At 32.9% G+C, this 18,727-nt stretch overlaps 1 protein-coding gene across 4 annotated transcripts in view; it reads right to left on the bottom strand.

Moving 5' to 3' along the window:
- LOC143063138 (uncharacterized) overlaps positions 1-16,654 on the bottom strand; it is a 38,986-nt gene extending 22,332 nt beyond the window's left edge. Inside the window, exons 1-2 of one of the 4 annotated variants that reach the window (XM_076235138.1) lie at positions 16,513-16,654; positions 5,590-5,731 (exon numbers count right to left, since the gene is read on the bottom strand). In XM_076235138.1, the coding sequence (XP_076091253.1) occupies positions 5,590-5,670 (81 nt within the window). In that variant the 5' untranslated portion in view covers positions 5,671-5,731; positions 16,513-16,654. The other 3 variants (XM_076235144.1, XM_076235122.1, XM_076235130.1) reach the window with 3 other exon arrangements.
- Between the last annotated feature and the right edge of the window lie 2,073 nt (positions 16,655-18,727).

Raw genomic sequence — 18,727 nt, 5'->3', positions numbered from 1 at the left:
TGGCATGTCAGTTGATAATGAATTTGAGAGGTGATGCTCAAACTATTTTACGTTTCTTAAAAAGGCCACAGTTGTATGATTATGACTGCTTGAAAAATGTTCTCATTCAGAGGTTCAATCCTAAGGAGAGGGTGGCATATTTTAAATTTCAACTGCGAGTTTGTAGTTTGAAGGAAAATGAGACAATTTCTGAGTTTGGTCAGCGTTTTAAGATACTAGCTCATAAGGCTTATCCTGATAATTTTTCAGATTTGGATTCGTATTTTACTGACTTATTTGCATCATGTTTGAATATTGAGATGGCTAAATTTGTCACATTTAAGCACCCTCATAGTTTAGACGAGGCGGTATCACTAGCTATTGAATATGAAGCTGTTCATTTTTCTGGTGATCGTGAGATTATTGATGAGACAGAAAGTTTAGATTGTTGTAAAACAGTTCATAACAGCTTTGAAATTTTAATTAATTTATTGAGGAGGCGATTGAGATCACGGAGGAAACGTAAACCTAAGAGATGTTTTAAATGTCATCAGTCAGGTCATGTTAGGTATAAATGTCCAAATATGTCTTTTAGAGTTCATTCAATAGTTAACCACGTGCTCCGCAGGGCACAGCTTTATACGACCGCAGAGGTCGAACCCTGAACAGTTGGGGCAAGTATGGACAAAACATTCAAGCGTGATACAGCTCTGAATTTGGATTGTGATCAAATTTTTGACATTACATGGGTTTTTTTACACAAAACAAATGTCAAGATTTTACAAATCAATTAAAGATTTCTTCTTCAAACTTATTTAAATCTAAAATTAAATAGTTAACACAGCATAGGTTTCTGACACAGAATGAATGTGGTCTAATGAACTTAAAACATTTTTTTTGCCTTTGAGCAATTCACTATGCTGTTGAATATCAATCCTCTCAAAAAAATGTTTGAAGAAATTTTCTTTTTATTTATGAAATCTGAAATGAGAAAAATTTAACCCCCCCTTTTTTTTTCTTCACATCCCCGTTTCCTTTTTTCCAAAACTGATATCAATTCAAATTTCTAATGGAGTTTGCAACAATAACTACTCTTTTAAATACATCATAAAATATTAAAATGTAAAATAAAGTGCTTGTTATCACTGAATGGTAAAGATTGGTTGGTAGTAAAAGTGAATATACATTGTTTATTGTATAAAACAATAAAAAAAACTTCATCAGCAACATTTTATATTGGCAAATTTCCAATGAAGTTATTTACATAAAGTTATTGGCAAATAAAAATAGAAAATGACATCATAGTCATGTCTGGCAAATTTCCAACATATATTATCAACTACTATTCTATACAAAGAAAGATAACTCCAATTGAAAATTAATTGCCATTGCACAATATTGTGCAATTAGATATTTCTTGCTATTGTGCAATACTGTGCAATTGAAAATTTCTTGCTATTGCACAATACTTGATATGGAATCCTGATTTGGACCAACTTGAAAACTGGGCCCATAATCAAAAATCAAAGTACATTTTAGATAAAGCATATCAAATAAGCCCAAGAATTTAATTTTTGTTAAAATCAAACTTAGTTTAATTTTGGACCCTTTGGACCTTAATGTAGACCAATTTGAAAACTGGACCAAAAATTAAGAATCTACATACACAGTTAGATTTGGCATATCAAAGAACCCATTTATTCAATTTTTGATGAAATCAAACAAAGTTTAATTTTGGACCCCCATTTGGACCAACTTGAAAACTAGGCCAATAATTAAAAATCTAAGTACATTTTTAGATTCAGCATATCAAAGAACCCCAAGGATTCAATTTTTGTTAAAATCAAACTAAGTTTAATTTTGGACCCTTTGGACCTTACTGTAGACCAATTTGAAAACGGGACCAAAAATTAAGAATCTACATACATAGTTAGATTCGGCATATCAAAGAACCCCAATTATTCAAGTTTTGATGAAATCACACAAAGTTCAATTTTGGACCCTTTGGGCCCCTTATTCCTAAACTGTTGGGACCAAAACTCCCAAAATCAAACCCAACCTTCCTTTTATGGTCATAAACCTTGTGTTTAAATTTCATAGATTTCTATTTACTTATACTAAAGTTATGGTGCAAAAACCAAAAATAATGCTTATTTGGGCCCCTTTTTGGCCCCTAATTCATAAACTGTTGTGACCTCAACTCCAAAAATCAATCCCAACCTTCCTTTTGTGGTCATAAACCTTGTGTTTAAATTTCATTGATTTCTATTTACTTATACTAAAGTTATTGTGCGAAAACCAAGAATAATGCTTATTTGGGCCCTTTTTTGGCCCTTAATTCCTAAACTGTTGGAACCAAGACTCCCCAAATCAATCCCAACCGTCCTTTTGTGGTCATAAACCTTGTGTCAAAATTTCATAGATTTCTATTCACTTAAGCTAAAGTTATAGTGCGAAAACCTAGAAAATTCTTATTTGGGCCCTTTTTGGCCCCTAATTCCTAAAATGTTGGGACCAACACTCCCAAAATCAATCCCAACCTTCCTTTTGTGGTCATAAACCTTGTGTTAAAATTTCATTGATTTCTATTCACTTTTACTAAAGTTAGAGTGCGAAAACTAAAAGTATTCGGACGACGACGACGACGACGCCAACGTGATAGCAATATACGACCAAAAAATTAAAATTTTTGCGGTCGTATTTAAGCGTTTTTGTGTACTGGCCAGACGGACCAGTGGACTGAAAACTCTACTGGTCCTGTAAAAATGACATTCATTTGACAACACTAATATAAATGCTAGAAGTTTAATTTTATATTGATGTTTTCGTTTACATAAGTTAGACAGGAACAAAGGGATAGTCTTGATTTTGATAAAGGCTTTTTAGAAGATTTTTTGTGCTGTTCTGATTGTCTCACGAGCAAGTATTTGAAAATTGACGATCCAGTTACGAAAAAACATTTCCTATCTAGGTATGTCACTGCAAATTTTTCACATGTTGTACAGTTCATTAAATTCCAATCTACTATATAATTCAACCATTCGCGATCTATTTCCCATGATTTTTGGTATTTGCGTTTCCTTTTGTGAATTTCATATACTTTATTTCGATCTTCCTTTTGATTTTCACTTATTTTAATTTTTTTGTCCGGCGGTTTAACTTCCTCCAAAAATTTCCATATTTTATATTGTTGTGAAGGACGCTCACCCGAGATATTAATTAACTTGATCAATTGTAATACCTCCCAGTACCGTGTAATTGTTTTCACAGGTAAACTGATTTGTAAACAAACGGAGATTGTGATGCAATCAGTGATTTTTATAGACAAATTTCTACTGGTCCGCCGGACCACCAGCTAACAAAATCCAGTGGTCTGACGCACATTCTACTGGTGCCTGATCCACCGAACCAGCACTAATTTCGACCCCTGCTTGAAGGTTCTGTCTAGCCAGTCTGTGCGATATTTCTTTTTTTCAGAGTACCTGTTATGACTGTTATAGTTTTTGAGATAATTGTCAAAATGACAATAAAGGGAACAAACTTTAAGGGCAATAACTCCATTTATTTGCTTTAATTTTTCCATCAATTAAAATACAGTACATTTTGTACAACTGTAATAGATAGTTCTCTCTCTAACAAAATTTCTATAAATAAAAACAAAGTGAAATATGTATAGTGCTCAACAACTTAGAGTGTAATAGTATAACTTATTTCACTGGATTTTAATCATCAGGTTATCTCTAATGATGAAGGATATACAAAAGAGCAGTATGGGCTTTGAGCATTGTTACAGTGACCTATAGTTCTTCATTTCAGTGTCATTTGTTCTCTTGTGGAGAGTTGGCGTATTGAGACTCATACCACATCTTCTTTTCAATATGAGTAACCAACATTTAGTTGGGTTTTTTTAATTTCTAAATTAATTAAACTACAAAACAGGATATCTAACACAGCAGAATCGTGTTTGATGAGATTGGTAACATGTCCTGTTGACCCCTGATTAGGGAGCAGTAATGAATCTAAGCAGAAACTGCCTTAAAAAAATGGATTTTGCTGAACAAGTATACACTCTTGATTAAGGGCCAGCTGAACATTGCCTCCCTGGGAGCTAGATTTTCTTGCTGTGCTGAAGACCCATTGGTGCCTTGGGCTGTTTCTGCTCTATGGTTGTAATCTCTTTGAAACAGTACCTGTCGATTCTCTATTATATCAAAATTATAGGCACATAATGGACACATAAAATTTCTTTCAACAGTCTGGCAAGTGGCACCCTTGACCTATAACACTAACCTGTGACATGGTATCTACTGACAAGGGAGGTAACTCTGAAGCCATGTCTATAACACTAACCTGTGACATGGTATCTACTGACAAGGGAGGTAACTCTGAAGCCATGTCTATAACACTAACCTGTGACATGGTATCTACTGACAAGGGAGGTAACTCTGAAGCCATGTCTATAACACTAACCTGTGACATGGTATCTACTGACAAGGGAGGTAACTCTGAAGCCATGTCTATATCACTAACCTGTGACATGGTATCTACTGACAAGGGAGGTAACTCTGAAGCCATGTCTATAACACTAACCTGTGACATGGTATCTACTGGCAAGGGAGGTAACTCTGAAGCCATGTCTATAACACTAACCTGTGACATGGTATCTACTGACAAGGGAGGTAACTCTGAAGCCATGTCTATAACACTAACCTGTGACATGGTATCTACTGACAAGGGAGGTAACTCTGAAGCCATGTCTATAACACTAACCTGTGACATGGTATCTACTGGCAAGGGAGGTAACTCTGAAGCCATGTCTATAACACTAACCTGTGACATGGTATCTACTGACAAGGGAGGTAACTCTGAAGCCATGTCTATAACACTAACCTGTGACATGGTATCTACTGACAAGGGAGGTAACTCTGAAGCCATGTCTATAACACTAACCTGTGACATGGTATCTACTGACAAGGGAGGTAACTCTGAAGCCATGTCTATAACACTAACCTGTGACATGGTATCTACTGACAAGGGAGGTAACTCTGAAGCCATGTCAAAAACACTAACCTGTGACATGGTATCTACTGACAAGGGAGGTAACTCTGAAGCCATGTCTATATCACTAACCTGTGACATGGTATCTACTGACAAGGGAGGTAACTCTGAAGCCATGTCTATAACACTAACCTGTGACATGGTATCTACTGACAAGGGAGGTAACTCTGAAACCATGTCTATAACACTAACCTGTGACATGGTATCAACTGACAAGGGAGGTAACTCTGAAGCCATGTCTATAACACTAACCTGTGACATGGTATCTACTGACAAGGGAGGTAACTCTGAAACCATGTCTATAACACTAACCTGTGACATGGTATCAACTGACAAGGGAGGTAACTCTGAAGCCATGTCTATAACACTAACCTGTGACATGGTATCAACTGACAAGGGAGGTAACTCTGAAGCCATGTCTATATCACTAACCTGTGACATGGTATCAACTGACAAGGGAGGTAACTCTGAAGCCATGTCTATATCACTAACCTGTGACATGGTATCTACTGACAAGGGAGGTAACTCTGAAGCCATGTCTATAACACTAACCTGTGACATGGTATCTACTGACAAGGGAGGTAACTCTGAAGCCATGTCTATATCAGGAGGAGGCCCTGGTTCCACAATCATCTTTATGTTAATGCTGAACAAATCTCCATTTCTGTTGCTAGGATACTATAAATAATCTGATCTAAAAATAAACAATTTACATTATAATATATGTATGATAAGTTCATATCTACACAATTAATAGGTTACAAACCTCTGCAGAACATCATGAACATATACAAATATTTCAAAACATGTTATCACCTCATGGTTGCAAAGGGCAGTGTCCAGGTGGCATAAGGCTTCTCTCCTGTATTTGCTTTTATTTACACTTATAACAATACATTTGTACTTTGAAAAGGGCAATAATTTAACCTTTAATTTCCATACTTTTTATTTACTATTAGAGACCAAAATATATATGAATAGAAAAATAAAAGTAAAATTTAAATGTAAATTGATAAACTCTAAAAGATCAATTGATTATTCAATCAACAGTCATGGTAAAAATTTGTCAAAAAATGTATAACCATTCAGAAGTAAATGATGTTACTTATGCATAAACAATTAGAAAGGGACCAATTGACTATACATGTATATATGGAGATCTTACAAGTTCAAATTGAATTTTACAAACATTTGGTATTGGGTTGTTGTAAAATTTTAAAGATAGGTTAAGAATGGTTGTTAATTGAGATATCTGCAGAAATTCACTTGCAAGTGAATATTTTAACCTCAATAAATCCTTATTAATGTGACCTGCAATTTGATAGAGATTTGTTATACATGCATAATTTGTGTTCAGCCATTAAAAGGAAACTAGAGGCTCTAAAGAGCCTGTGTCGCTCACCTTGGTCTATGTGCATATTAAACAAAGGACACAAATGGATTCATGACAAAATTGTATTTTGGTGATGGTGATGTGTTTGAAGTTCTTACTTTACTGAACGATTTTGCTTCTTACAATTATATCTATAATGAACTTTGCCTATTAGTAACAGAGAACTATATTTGGTAAAAATTTACATATATTTACCAAATTAATGAAAATTGTTAAAAATTGACTATAAAGGGCAATAACTCCTTAAGGGGTCAATTGACCATTTAGGTCATGTTGACTTATTTGTAGATCTTACTTTGCTGAACATTATTGCTGTTTACAGTTTATCGCTATCTATAATAGTATTCAAGATAACCAAAAACGGCAAAATTTCTTTAAAAATTACCAATTGGAGGGCAGCAACCCAACAACCAGTTGTCCAATTCATCTGAAAAATTCAGGGCAGATAGATATTGACTTGATTAACAATTTAACTTCTTGTCAGATTTGCTCTAGATGCTTTGAATTCATAGTTATAAGCCAAAAACTGCATTTTACCCCTATGTTCTATTTTTAGCCGTGGCGGCCATCTTGGTTGAATGGCCAGGTCATCGGACACATTTTTCAAACTAGATACCCCAAAGATGATTGTGGCCTAGTAGTTTCAGTGGAGATTTTGTAAAAGATTACTTAAATTTATGAAAAATGGTTAAAGATTGACTATAAAGGGCAATAACTCCTAAAGGGGTCAACTGACCATTTTGGTCATGTTGACTTATTTGTAGATCTTACTTTGCTGAACATTATTGCCATTTACAATTTATCTCTATCTATAATAATATTCAAGATAATAACCAAAAACAGCAAAATTTCCTCAAAATTACCAATTCAGGGGCAGCAACCCAACAACCGATTGACCGATTCATCTGAAAATTTCAGGGCAGATAGATCTTGACCTGATAAACATTTTTATCCCATGTCAGATTTCCTCAAAATGCTTTGGTTTTTGAGTTATAAGCCAAAAACTGCATTTTACCCCTATGTTCTATTTTTAGCGGTGGTGGCCATCTTGGTTGGTTGACCAGGTCACGCCACACATTTTTTAAACTAGATACCCCAAAGATGATTGTGGCCAAGTTTGGATTAATTTGGCCCAGTAGTTTCAGAGGAGAAGATTTTTGTAAAAGATTAATTTAATTTATGAAAAATGGTTAAAATTGACTATAAAGGGCAATAACTCCTAAACGGGTCAACTGACCATTTTGGTCATGTTGACTTATTTGTAGATCTTACTTTGCTGAACATTATTGCTGTTTACAGTTTATCTCTATCTATAATAATATTCAAGATAATAACCAAAAACAGCAAAATTTCCTCAAAATTACCAATTCAGGGGCAGCAACCCAACAACCGATTGACCGATTCATCTGAAAATTTCAGGGCTGATAGATCTTGACCGGATAAACATTTTTATCCCGTCAGATTTCCTTAAAATGCTTTGGTTTTTGAGTTATAAGCCAAAAACTGCATTTTACCCCTTTGTTCTATTTTTAGCCGTGGCGGCCATCTTGGTTGGTTGACCAGGTCACGCCACACATTTTTTAAACTAGATACCCCAAAGATGATTGTGGCCAAGTTTGGATTAATTTGGCCCAGTAGTTTCAGAGTAGAAGATTTTTGTAAAAGATTACTTTAATTAACGAAAAATGGTTAAAAATTGACTATAAAGGGCAATAACTCCTAAACGGGTCAATTGACCATTTTGGTCATGTTGACTTATTTGTAGATCTTACTTTGCTGAACATTATTGCTGTTTACAGTTTATCTCTATCTATAATAATATTCAAGATAATAACCAAAAACAGCAAAATTTCCTCAAAATTACCAATTCAGGGGCAGCAACCCAACAACCGATTGACCGATTCATCTGAAAATTTCAGGGCAGATAGATCTTGACCTGATAAACATTTTTACCCCATGTCAGATTTGCTCTAAATGCTTTGGTTTTTGAGTTATTAGCCAAAAACTGCATTTTACCCCTGTGTTCTATTTTTAGCCGTGGCGGCCATCATGGTTGGTTGACCGGGTCACGCCACACATTTTACCCCAATGATGATTGTGGCCAAATTTGGTTTGATTTGGCCCAGTAGTTTCAGAGGAGAAGATTTTTGTAAAAGTTAACGACGACGGACGACGACGACGACGACGGACGACGGACGACGGACGACGACGGACGACGGACGCCAAGTGATGAGAAAAGCTCACTTGGCCCTTCGGGCCAGGTGAGCTAAAAAATGTTAACATTTAAAGTGAAACAAAGATGACCAATTTATTGACTGATTCAACTGTAATACGTAATTTTTTAAAAACAACATTTAATACTGATGAAGATGAATTGGAAATTTGAAACATATCTTCATCTTCATCTTCAATGCTCTTTCACATATATACCAAATTAACAATAACCAGGTGCTCCACAGGGCACAGCTTTATATACGACAGCAGAAGTCGAACCCTGAACATTTGGGGCAAGTATGGACACAACATTCAAGCTTGATACAGCTCTGAATTTGGATTGCGATCAAATTTTTAACATAAAATGAGTTTCTGACACAAAGCAAATGTCAAGATCTTACAAATCTATTGTGCAATATTGTGCAATTAAAGATTTCTTCTTTTAACTTTTCAAAAATTTAGGATTTGAGAAATTTGAAGAAAAAAAAATTAAAACAACCCCCCCCCCCCCTTTTGTTTTGCAATTAGTCCAAAACCTAACATTTCTTTAAACATAATATACAAGTAGTGTAAGGGAGGAAAATCCAAACATACCCAACATTGTATGTTAAATGTTTTATAATTACCTCCCTTACACTGCTTTTAGATTGTCTTAATTGTCCATTAACCATAAATACCTAGGTGTTCCCCTTTTTTGCCCCTAATTCCGAAACATTTTGAGCCATTATGCCCATAACCCCCCCAAAGTCAATACTAACCATCCCTCCATGGTATGGAAACTTGTGGTTTAATTTCAGAGAGATTCATACACTTAAACATAAGTTAATGTTTGAAGTCGAACCCTGAACATTTGGGGCAAGTATGGACACAACATTCGAGCTTGATACAGCTCTGAATTTGGATTGTGATCAAATTCTTGACATAATATGAGTTTCTGACACAAAACAAATGTCAAGATCTTGAAAATCTATTATGCAATATTGTGCAATTAAAGAATTCTTCTTCAAACTTTTCAAAAATTTGGAATTTGAGAAATTTAGAAAAAAAAATTGAAAACTACTACCACCCCCCCTTTTTTTGCAATAAGTCCCAAACCTGACATTTCTTTATACATTATTTACAAGTAGTGTAAGGAAGGTAAATCCGAACAAACCAAACTTTGTATGTTAACTGTTTTTGAATTACCTCCCTTACAATGCTTTTAAATTGTCTTAATTGTCCATTGACCAGAAAAAACCAGTTTCCCCCTTTTATGCCTTTAATTCCCTTTTTTTTTTGCCCCTAATTCCTAAACATTTTAAGCCAAAAAAAAAACAAAGTTAATACTAACCATCCATTAATGGTATGGAAACTTGTGGTATAATTTCAGAGAGATTCATCCACTAAAACACAAGTTATTGTTTGAAAACTATTGGGACCATAACCTCCAAAACCAATCCCAACCTTCCTTTAGTCATGTTAGTGGTATTGAACATCCTGGTAAATATTTATAGAGATCCATTCACCAAATCTAAAGTTATTTTCCGAAAAAAACTAAATGCGTCTTCGAACAACGACAACGTCATGATACCATTATAAAACGCAAAAAAAAATTTTGCAATCGTATAATAAAAACCGATAATTTCACACGTGGTTATTTCACTCTCTGACCTCATACAACAATAGGAGTTGTTAAGTTGTTGATAACGGCGGATCAAAACAAATCGTGAATGCGTAGAAAAAAGTTAACATATATCTTTCATGTTTTACATTAATTTCTTTAAAAAAAGCCATTTTCCAATGTAATAAAAAGAATAACTAATTAAAGAATTCAAATATTGAAAAATATTCAATTCGTGACTGAACAACACTGATAATTAACTCATGCGCTACGCGCATTCGTGAATTAATGTGTTTTTCGGTCACTCGTTGAATATTTTTCTCTATTTGAATTCTTCGATTAGTTATTCTATAAATATTGTATTGGTTGTTGTTGATTTAACAGCTATTCTGGACAAAAAGAGAAGGTTAACAATTACATAATTCATATTTTTAGAACAGACATTAGATTCCTGCACCTTGCAAAAGTTATGTAATTTTCTTGTTGAGTGAAACATCATTTTGTACCTTGAATATCTGAGCATATATTACATCAATAAATGTCTGGAAAGGTTCATGGATACTATGTATAGAATGTTATATTCAATGCACTATATTTTGTGTATCAAAAAAGGTAGTGATCAGCCTTGGAAGATTTAGTTTTCAAGTCAGTCCCATAAGGTTTTGATTGCATTTCATGCAATCTTTACCTAAAAATGAATCCCAACCTTCTTAAATAACCATACACTTAAACTAATGTTATTGTCCGGAAACCAAATGTCTTTTCATACGACAATGATGAAGACGCCCAGGTGATAGCAAATATGTACATGATGTATGTAACACACCCTAAAACATGACCTTCCCCCAAACTTGTCTATGTTCCTCAAACGTGTCCGTAATATATTCAATATTGCCCAAACGTGTCTGATTTCATAACCCACAAACGTGTCCAATAATTGTTAAAATATTCGCCAAAAAGTGTCCACTATTAAACGCCTAGAGCTAATTCATGTATGTCCTAGATGAAATCAATAAAGTTTACGCCAATTCTATGATGGGGGACACAGTTGATGAAATGGTAATTTATTAACTTGGGTTTGTTAAATGCCAGTAGTTAATGATTATCAACATTGTAAATTTATTCTGTAACATAAAAATTTACTTTTGACAAAAATTGCTTATTGTCCAGTTGCAAGTATTTCATGCACATTTAGAGCAAACATACAAATGATTCTAGTACAGTGGAATTAATTGTTTACTATGTAAATTATTTTGTACCAATAGATGATTCCTTCTATAATAATCCTAATATTGACCGGCTGGTTTTTAGCAGGATTGACTTCAGTTTTTTTAGCAGTTCTGATATTTTAAAAGCTCTTCAAATCATAAACTGTTTAACAGGTTTTTTAATACATGTAAATTTAAGTTTTCAAGCTTCACCATAAGCACTAAAGACTCACCATATATTTCATGCATTATTTGACAACATCATGTTAACAATTGATACTGTAGGTTCAAAATCTATTACAGGAAATGAAATTTTCCACAAAAGAGGGGGTCCCAGGCCCTTACCCCCACACCCCTAAATCCACCCCTCTGTAATCTGTAAAACCCACACAAACATTGATACACTACTCGTTTGTGATGGCTGCCTTTGTAGTTTCACAAACTCAGACTAAAACATGTTATCTATTTTTTTAAATATTACTAGTGACAGCCTAGATACAATGTAGGTCACAGCATACATTGAGGTGCCTTAATGTAACAATGACAAAACGTTACTGAAGACACAGATTTTATTGGTACTTGTATCTTATCTGTTCTCAACACAACCTAGCTTTCCAGAAATAAGACTCAAATGTAACAATAACTTTTAATTATTGTTACATTTCATAGAAACCGGTATCGGGTCCGTTCGCCCTAATTACATGTTCGACCTGGGTCCGTTCGCCCTGAGTTCGTTCGCCCATAGAGTCTGTTCGCTCTAATAATCAAAGTGATGGATATCACTCATGGAAAGATTAGAAGAGTAGTTTGAATTATTTCATATTAAGGTATGGTGGGGAAAAATGAACATTTATAAAGCACTATTGCTGAAAATTGCATTTACAGCAGGTCTTTAGAAGGAAACTTGCTTTTCCAGTATGAGGATAAAATGAGCTCAATTAAATACTATGGGTCTCTTAATTTGCACTGTTTTATTTAAACTGCAGTTTATATCTTATCGAAATTATGTTGCCGGTTCTGAACATATTTCAAAAAACAAAAAATGCAAAAATTCTTCTATTAAATGTTACCAACTATCCTTGTAAGACATAAATCTGGACCAACAGCTTAAAACTTTAAAGTGTAAACAAAAAAAAATTGAAAAATGTTGTTTTGGGGTATTTTGTAAGTTGAAACAGAGGTTATATGGCATTGAAGATTAAAAGTTTAAGAGTGCCTATTGATCAATTTCTAAAGTATTTTTCAACACAGGGCATTGAAAAACTTATCTTTTTTTTTATTGAAATGTGGATTCTTTCTTGATTGCAAAAATATATATTCACTTCTAAAACAGACTTAATGATTGATGGAAAATAAACTAATAAACAATGGTTTGTTATAATTAAAAGTTTTAAAATTTTAAACTGTTTCAAGCCAATTCCTGATAAAAAAAAATTGTACTAATTTAATTGTTGATTAATTACAGGTGATTATTGGAAATTTATCAAGTAAATTATAGGCCTTACTTAAATACCTTTCATTTACTCATATTTATATTCATATTTCATTTTTTTTTTTAAGATTTTGTTAATCCATTAATCATTTATCTTTCAGATATAATTTACAGAATCACTTTATGTAATGTAGATCAAAAGTAATTGGCAATAAATAAATCTATCATCCTTATAAATACCAAACATCTAATATACACATTTGTGTATTCAATTATGAGGTCAAATACTTGTGTATTAAGAATTATATGTATATTGAATGTTCTGTATAATTATGTAAGACTGAGGTTGATAGGTAATGTGGTCAATTTGATTGGCAGTTTAGGAGGTGGGGCATTGTAATTTAAGGTCCACCTCGTCTCTGATTGTTTACTGATAATGACAGTTGTCAATCATACTAGTTGAATCAATACCCAGTTACCTAATCCAATTTTTTTTTAAAAAGCCTGCACATCAACACACCTTAATGACATACATTTTTGAATGAACTGCTCCAATAATATACCCAGTTTTTTCAGTTTATATGTGCACATACATGAGAACCATAGGGAACTATATTTCAGTGTGAATACATTTAGTAACAGTAGCTAACCTGTCCTGTTGTTAGGGAGGCCGGTGCCTAAGTAAAGATTTAGAACAAGTTCTAATCTTTCCAAAAAATTATTAATATTCAGGGCATTGAAGTTGGATAAACTTATTTAGATGTTTATATGGTATATATTGTTGAATACTAAATACTAAAATTTATGATAAAAGGGATGATTTTTCATTTCCTATCGTTAATTATCCGTTTTTAGATGGTGACGTTCCCTTGTCACCATCTTACGGTGTTTATATATCTCAACTTGTACGATTCCCTCGTGTATGTAACAATGTTTTAGATTTTAACGAGAGAAATTTATGTATTACTGAAAAATTATTACACCAGGGTTTTCGATATCACAAACTAGTCAAAACATTTACTAAATTTTATCATCGGTATAAAGACATCATTCGTAAATATAGCTCAACATGCAGACTTCTAATACGTTCAGGTATTTCACATCCAATTTTTTATGGTAATATTCTTTATAAAGCACAAAGGTGTCAGTATTCACCTCAGAAATTTACATAACCTTTGAATAGACTTATTAAGAAGGGATATAATTACGATACTGTTGTCAAGTCATTAAAGATTGCATATTTTGGCGTTAATATTGAGTCACTGATAAGGTCTTTGCATCGAAACTAAACACATTTATTCTAAAAACAGTTGTTGGCATGACACGGGTTATGTTCTTCTCATATATGTTATGATGGTATGATACTAAACCCCTAACGGAAAGGATTGTGCCTGATGTTCATATGATGAAATCATAATCTTTCAGTCAGTTTAGTTGAAGTCTGGAGCTGGCATGTCAGTTAACTGCTAGTAGTCTGTTGTTATTTATGTATTATTGTCATTTTGTTTATTTTCTTTGGTTACATCTTCTGACATCAGACTCGGATTTCTCTTGAACTGAATTTTAATGTGCGTATTGTTATGCGTTTACTTTACTACATTGGTTAGGGGTATAGGGGGAGGGTTGAGATCTCACAAACATGTTTAACCCCGCCGCATTTTTGCGCCTGTCCCAAGTCAGGAGCCTCTGGCCTTTGTTAGTCTTGTATTATTTTAATTTTAGTTTCTTGTGTACAATTTGGAAATTAGTATGGCGTTCATTATCACTGGACTAGTATATATTTGTTTAGGGGCCAGCTGAAGGACGCCTCCGGGTGCGGGAATTTCTCGCTACATTGAAGACCTGTTGGTGACCCTCTGCTGTTGTTTTTTATTTGGGCGGGTTGTTGTCTCTTTGACACATTCCCCATTTCCATTCTCAATTTTATTGTTGAAATTTATGAAAACATATGGAAATATTTAAAAGTTGATGGCTTGTTTAGGATCGGTAATTGTTCAATGACATATTAATTCTTACTGATAGTTGTGATACAATTGATACTTGTCTGTTGATGGATTAATAATTAGATTCTAAACACAAACATTTTGTTTTGATAAACTAGACAGCTTAGAATTAATAAAAAAAATGATGTACGAACTGTAAATGAAAAGAATTAACAAGTTCATTTATCATATTCTGAGACTAGTATCAAATAATGTATCATGCAGTTATAGTGGGACTAAAAACAATTATTTTGTTAACAAATATCAATTAAGATAAATTAATACATTGTATTCCAGTATTCTACTATGCAAATAATGAAGGGAACAATAAAATTGGTTGCGGCAATACAAATATTCTGTAAATTTTTCAACAAACTTTAACATATTCTGTTCAAATAATTAACATTTTGCAACTGGACAACAATTAGAAAAAAAATAAAAATCTGGGCGAATTGACCCTGGGCGAACAGGTATCAGGGCGAACAGGTATCAGGGCGAACGGACCTGGATTCATAGAAACCAGTGCCAAAATATAAATACAATATAAATAATCTTTAATTAAATTGATGATTGAATCATACATCTAATGCATCTTATCTATAATACACCTTATCGATATTTGTCCGCCATTACTGGAATTCACAAAGGTTCCCGTAATTTAATTACGTCATAATACGAAATATCCGGAAATATAGACGCCACAACAGAAAAGTGATTGTTGTACATGTTGTACGACTTCAATAGTTCAAGCAGGCAGATTCTCCAGGGACACGGGGACAGTTTACAAAATAGTGATAAGGTGTATACATAAAAAGTAAAATCACAAATATACTGAACTCAGAGGAAAATCAATTCGGAAAGTCCATAATCACATGGCAAAATCAAATAACAAAACACATCAAAACAAATGGACAAGAACTGTCATATTCCTGACTTGGTACAGGTATTTTCAAATGTAGAAAATGGTGGATTAAACCTGGTTTTATAGCGCTTACCCTCTCACTTTGATGACAGTCTCATCAAATTCCGTTATATTTACATTGATGCGTTAACTATACATCTTATCGCTATTCCCAGCTGACCCGAAAATCTGTCTCGCTTGAACTATTGACGTCATACAACAATCACTTTTCCATTGTGGCGTCAGATATTTTGTATTATGACAGGGACAAATATCGATAAGGTGTATTGAATCGTGCAGCAGCATACTTTAGCTGCCATGATAATATGATTACAATTTTGCCAGTATTTACTTCATGACAATGACACAGATCTGTGAGATAGAACAAAGGAATTGACTATATTGCTCTATCATATCTGTTTTCAATCTATTTCAGTTTAAAAAGGACCGAAAACGTCCAATTAAACGACACGCTAAAACTCACGTCAATCCCGGCGTTAACGTCGTTTCGGAAGATCGCAACCGGAAGTTACAAGTTTAACAATATTATAATTACAGATTTGCTGAAAAATTCAATAAAAATTTGAAACAGCAATTGACCTACATTTCTATTACGTATATCATATGAAGTGTTTGCGTATCGGGCCCAGAACAAAAGCAAGTGAATGGCCGCTAGGTCATGTCCGCTTCGCCCGCTTCGAACAATGTTTTGGCTCATTTTATTACATAAAGACAAACAACTCACCTTTCGTATGACACACTTATTGTATTTATTCACATTTTATGCATATTTTGCACATATATCCATGCATGTATGTCAAAGTCTTCGGTCATAATGTCGTCCCATTGAAGCTTCTTTTTAAAAAATGGCGGATATAGAATGGAGTCGGTGCTCGCTGTTGTCATAATTTGATGACGTCACAAATCTTATGTCGAGATATACGACGCTTTATTTTTCGACAGTGTCGAGATAAAAAAAAACATTTACAAGTATCTGTAAGCTTTATATAGATGTTTTGTTTATATAAGCTAATTTGATCCGAAAAAGATAATTTTGCATACTGGTAATATTTCATTGAAATATTCACGTGATGACATAGTCAAGATAATTGATTTCTATATTCTATAGATGACGATTAATTTGTGAAATATTAATCACAGAAAACAAATTATAAAAAATATATAACAACAATACAGCAAACAATTATAACAATAACAGTAAGATATTGATAACATTAATTAATAATAATATTATTGATGATATTAATAAAAATAATAATATTCATAATAATATTGTGGTCCTGAAGATGCATGAACTATTTGCCACTGGACGTTAAACAACCAACAATCAATCAATCATAATTATATTCATAATGTCAAAAATAATAATAAATAATATCAATAATATTAAAAATAAAATAAAAGATAATATGCATATTAGTAATATCAGAGACATATATTACAATGTATTATATGTCTCTGATATTACTAGAGTTGCGAATCTCTTGTATTATATCAATAATATTAAAAATAAAATAAAAGATAATATGCATATTAGTAATATCAGAGACATATATTACAATGTATTATATGTCTCTGATATTACTAGAGTTGCGAATCTCTTGTATTATATGTCTCTGGTAATATGCATATATAAGGATATTAATAATAATTATAATAACAAACATATTAATATTAATAATATATAATTATAATAATAAACATATTAATATAAATATGTATAATAAATAATAATGATATATAATAAATATAATTAATATTTATAATATAATATTATAATAATATTAATAAGTATTTTGATGATATTAATAATAATATTTATAATGATATTACTAATAGTATTGATAAAAATATCAATAGAATTAATTTTTTTTTTATTATTATATTAATATTTTTAATTATTCATTTATTCATTTTTGGATGTTCAATTGCATTGCAACAATGATAGCGGTGTTACAATGTAACTCAGCTGTAAAGATTTGTGTATACTGTAAGGCGTAGTGGGCAGTTTTCCATATTAATTTCCTGTGGTGTATCATGGAAGTATTATATTGATAATATAATACTTCCATGGGTGTATTAATTTCCCAGACGTGCCTCGTGTGCTGTACGGACGTTCTTCATACACCCCCTGTTATTGCTCCATGATAATTGGTATATTCTTGTCATTCATTCTTGCTAACGTGGTGTATCTATAATGCCGTTTTGTGTATCCACTTTGAAAGATATTACGTGGCTTTGTACAGGGACTTTCTATCTATACTGTATTATGGTAGAAAGTCCCTGCTCTGTACTAGTTTTCTTGACTATCATTTTTGAATGAATGAATGAATGAATACTTTATTTGCAAGAAGCATATGTATATACATGCTATGGCAAACAAAAATATATACAATATATGACAAACAAAAGACAGCAGAGAACAGTAGTTACAGAGTATACAATAATATTATGACAATATATGTGATCTAATTTTCCCAGCTGCATTTAAATTTACTGTCAGAGATTTAGAATGAGCTTGTAATAAATTATCTAACTTGTGCCGATTTGGCCAAGAACAGTAGAATAAAGGTAAAAGTTCTATACGCACAGGTCTATACGCTGGACATGATAAAACAAAATGATATTCGTTCTCTAAAACATTCATATTGCAACATATACAAATTTTGTTTTCTCTTTGAGTATTTAGATAACGACCAACTTCAACATTTAATCTAAGTGTGCCGCTACGCAGTTTTGTTAACATAGATACATTACAATGAAAATCTAAGTATTTTTCAAAACCAAATACTAGTTTATATCGTTTGTAAATACAAAGTTTGTTACATTCTTCTAAAGCTGTATTCCAGCTTTGTAAAAATTGATCTTTAATACGTGTTTTTATACAATCAAATGATAATTTACTAGTATCTTGTGAAATCCATACATCATAAAATCCA

Source organism: Mytilus galloprovincialis, chromosome 1 (assembly GCF_965363235.1).
Source record: "Mytilus galloprovincialis chromosome 1, xbMytGall1.hap1.1, whole genome shotgun sequence".
Classification (NCBI taxonomy): Eukaryota; Metazoa; Mollusca; class Bivalvia; order Mytilida; family Mytilidae; genus Mytilus; species Mytilus galloprovincialis.
The sequence above is the reverse complement of the archived record's forward strand: the minus strand, read 5'-3'. Positions and strand labels throughout refer to the sequence as shown.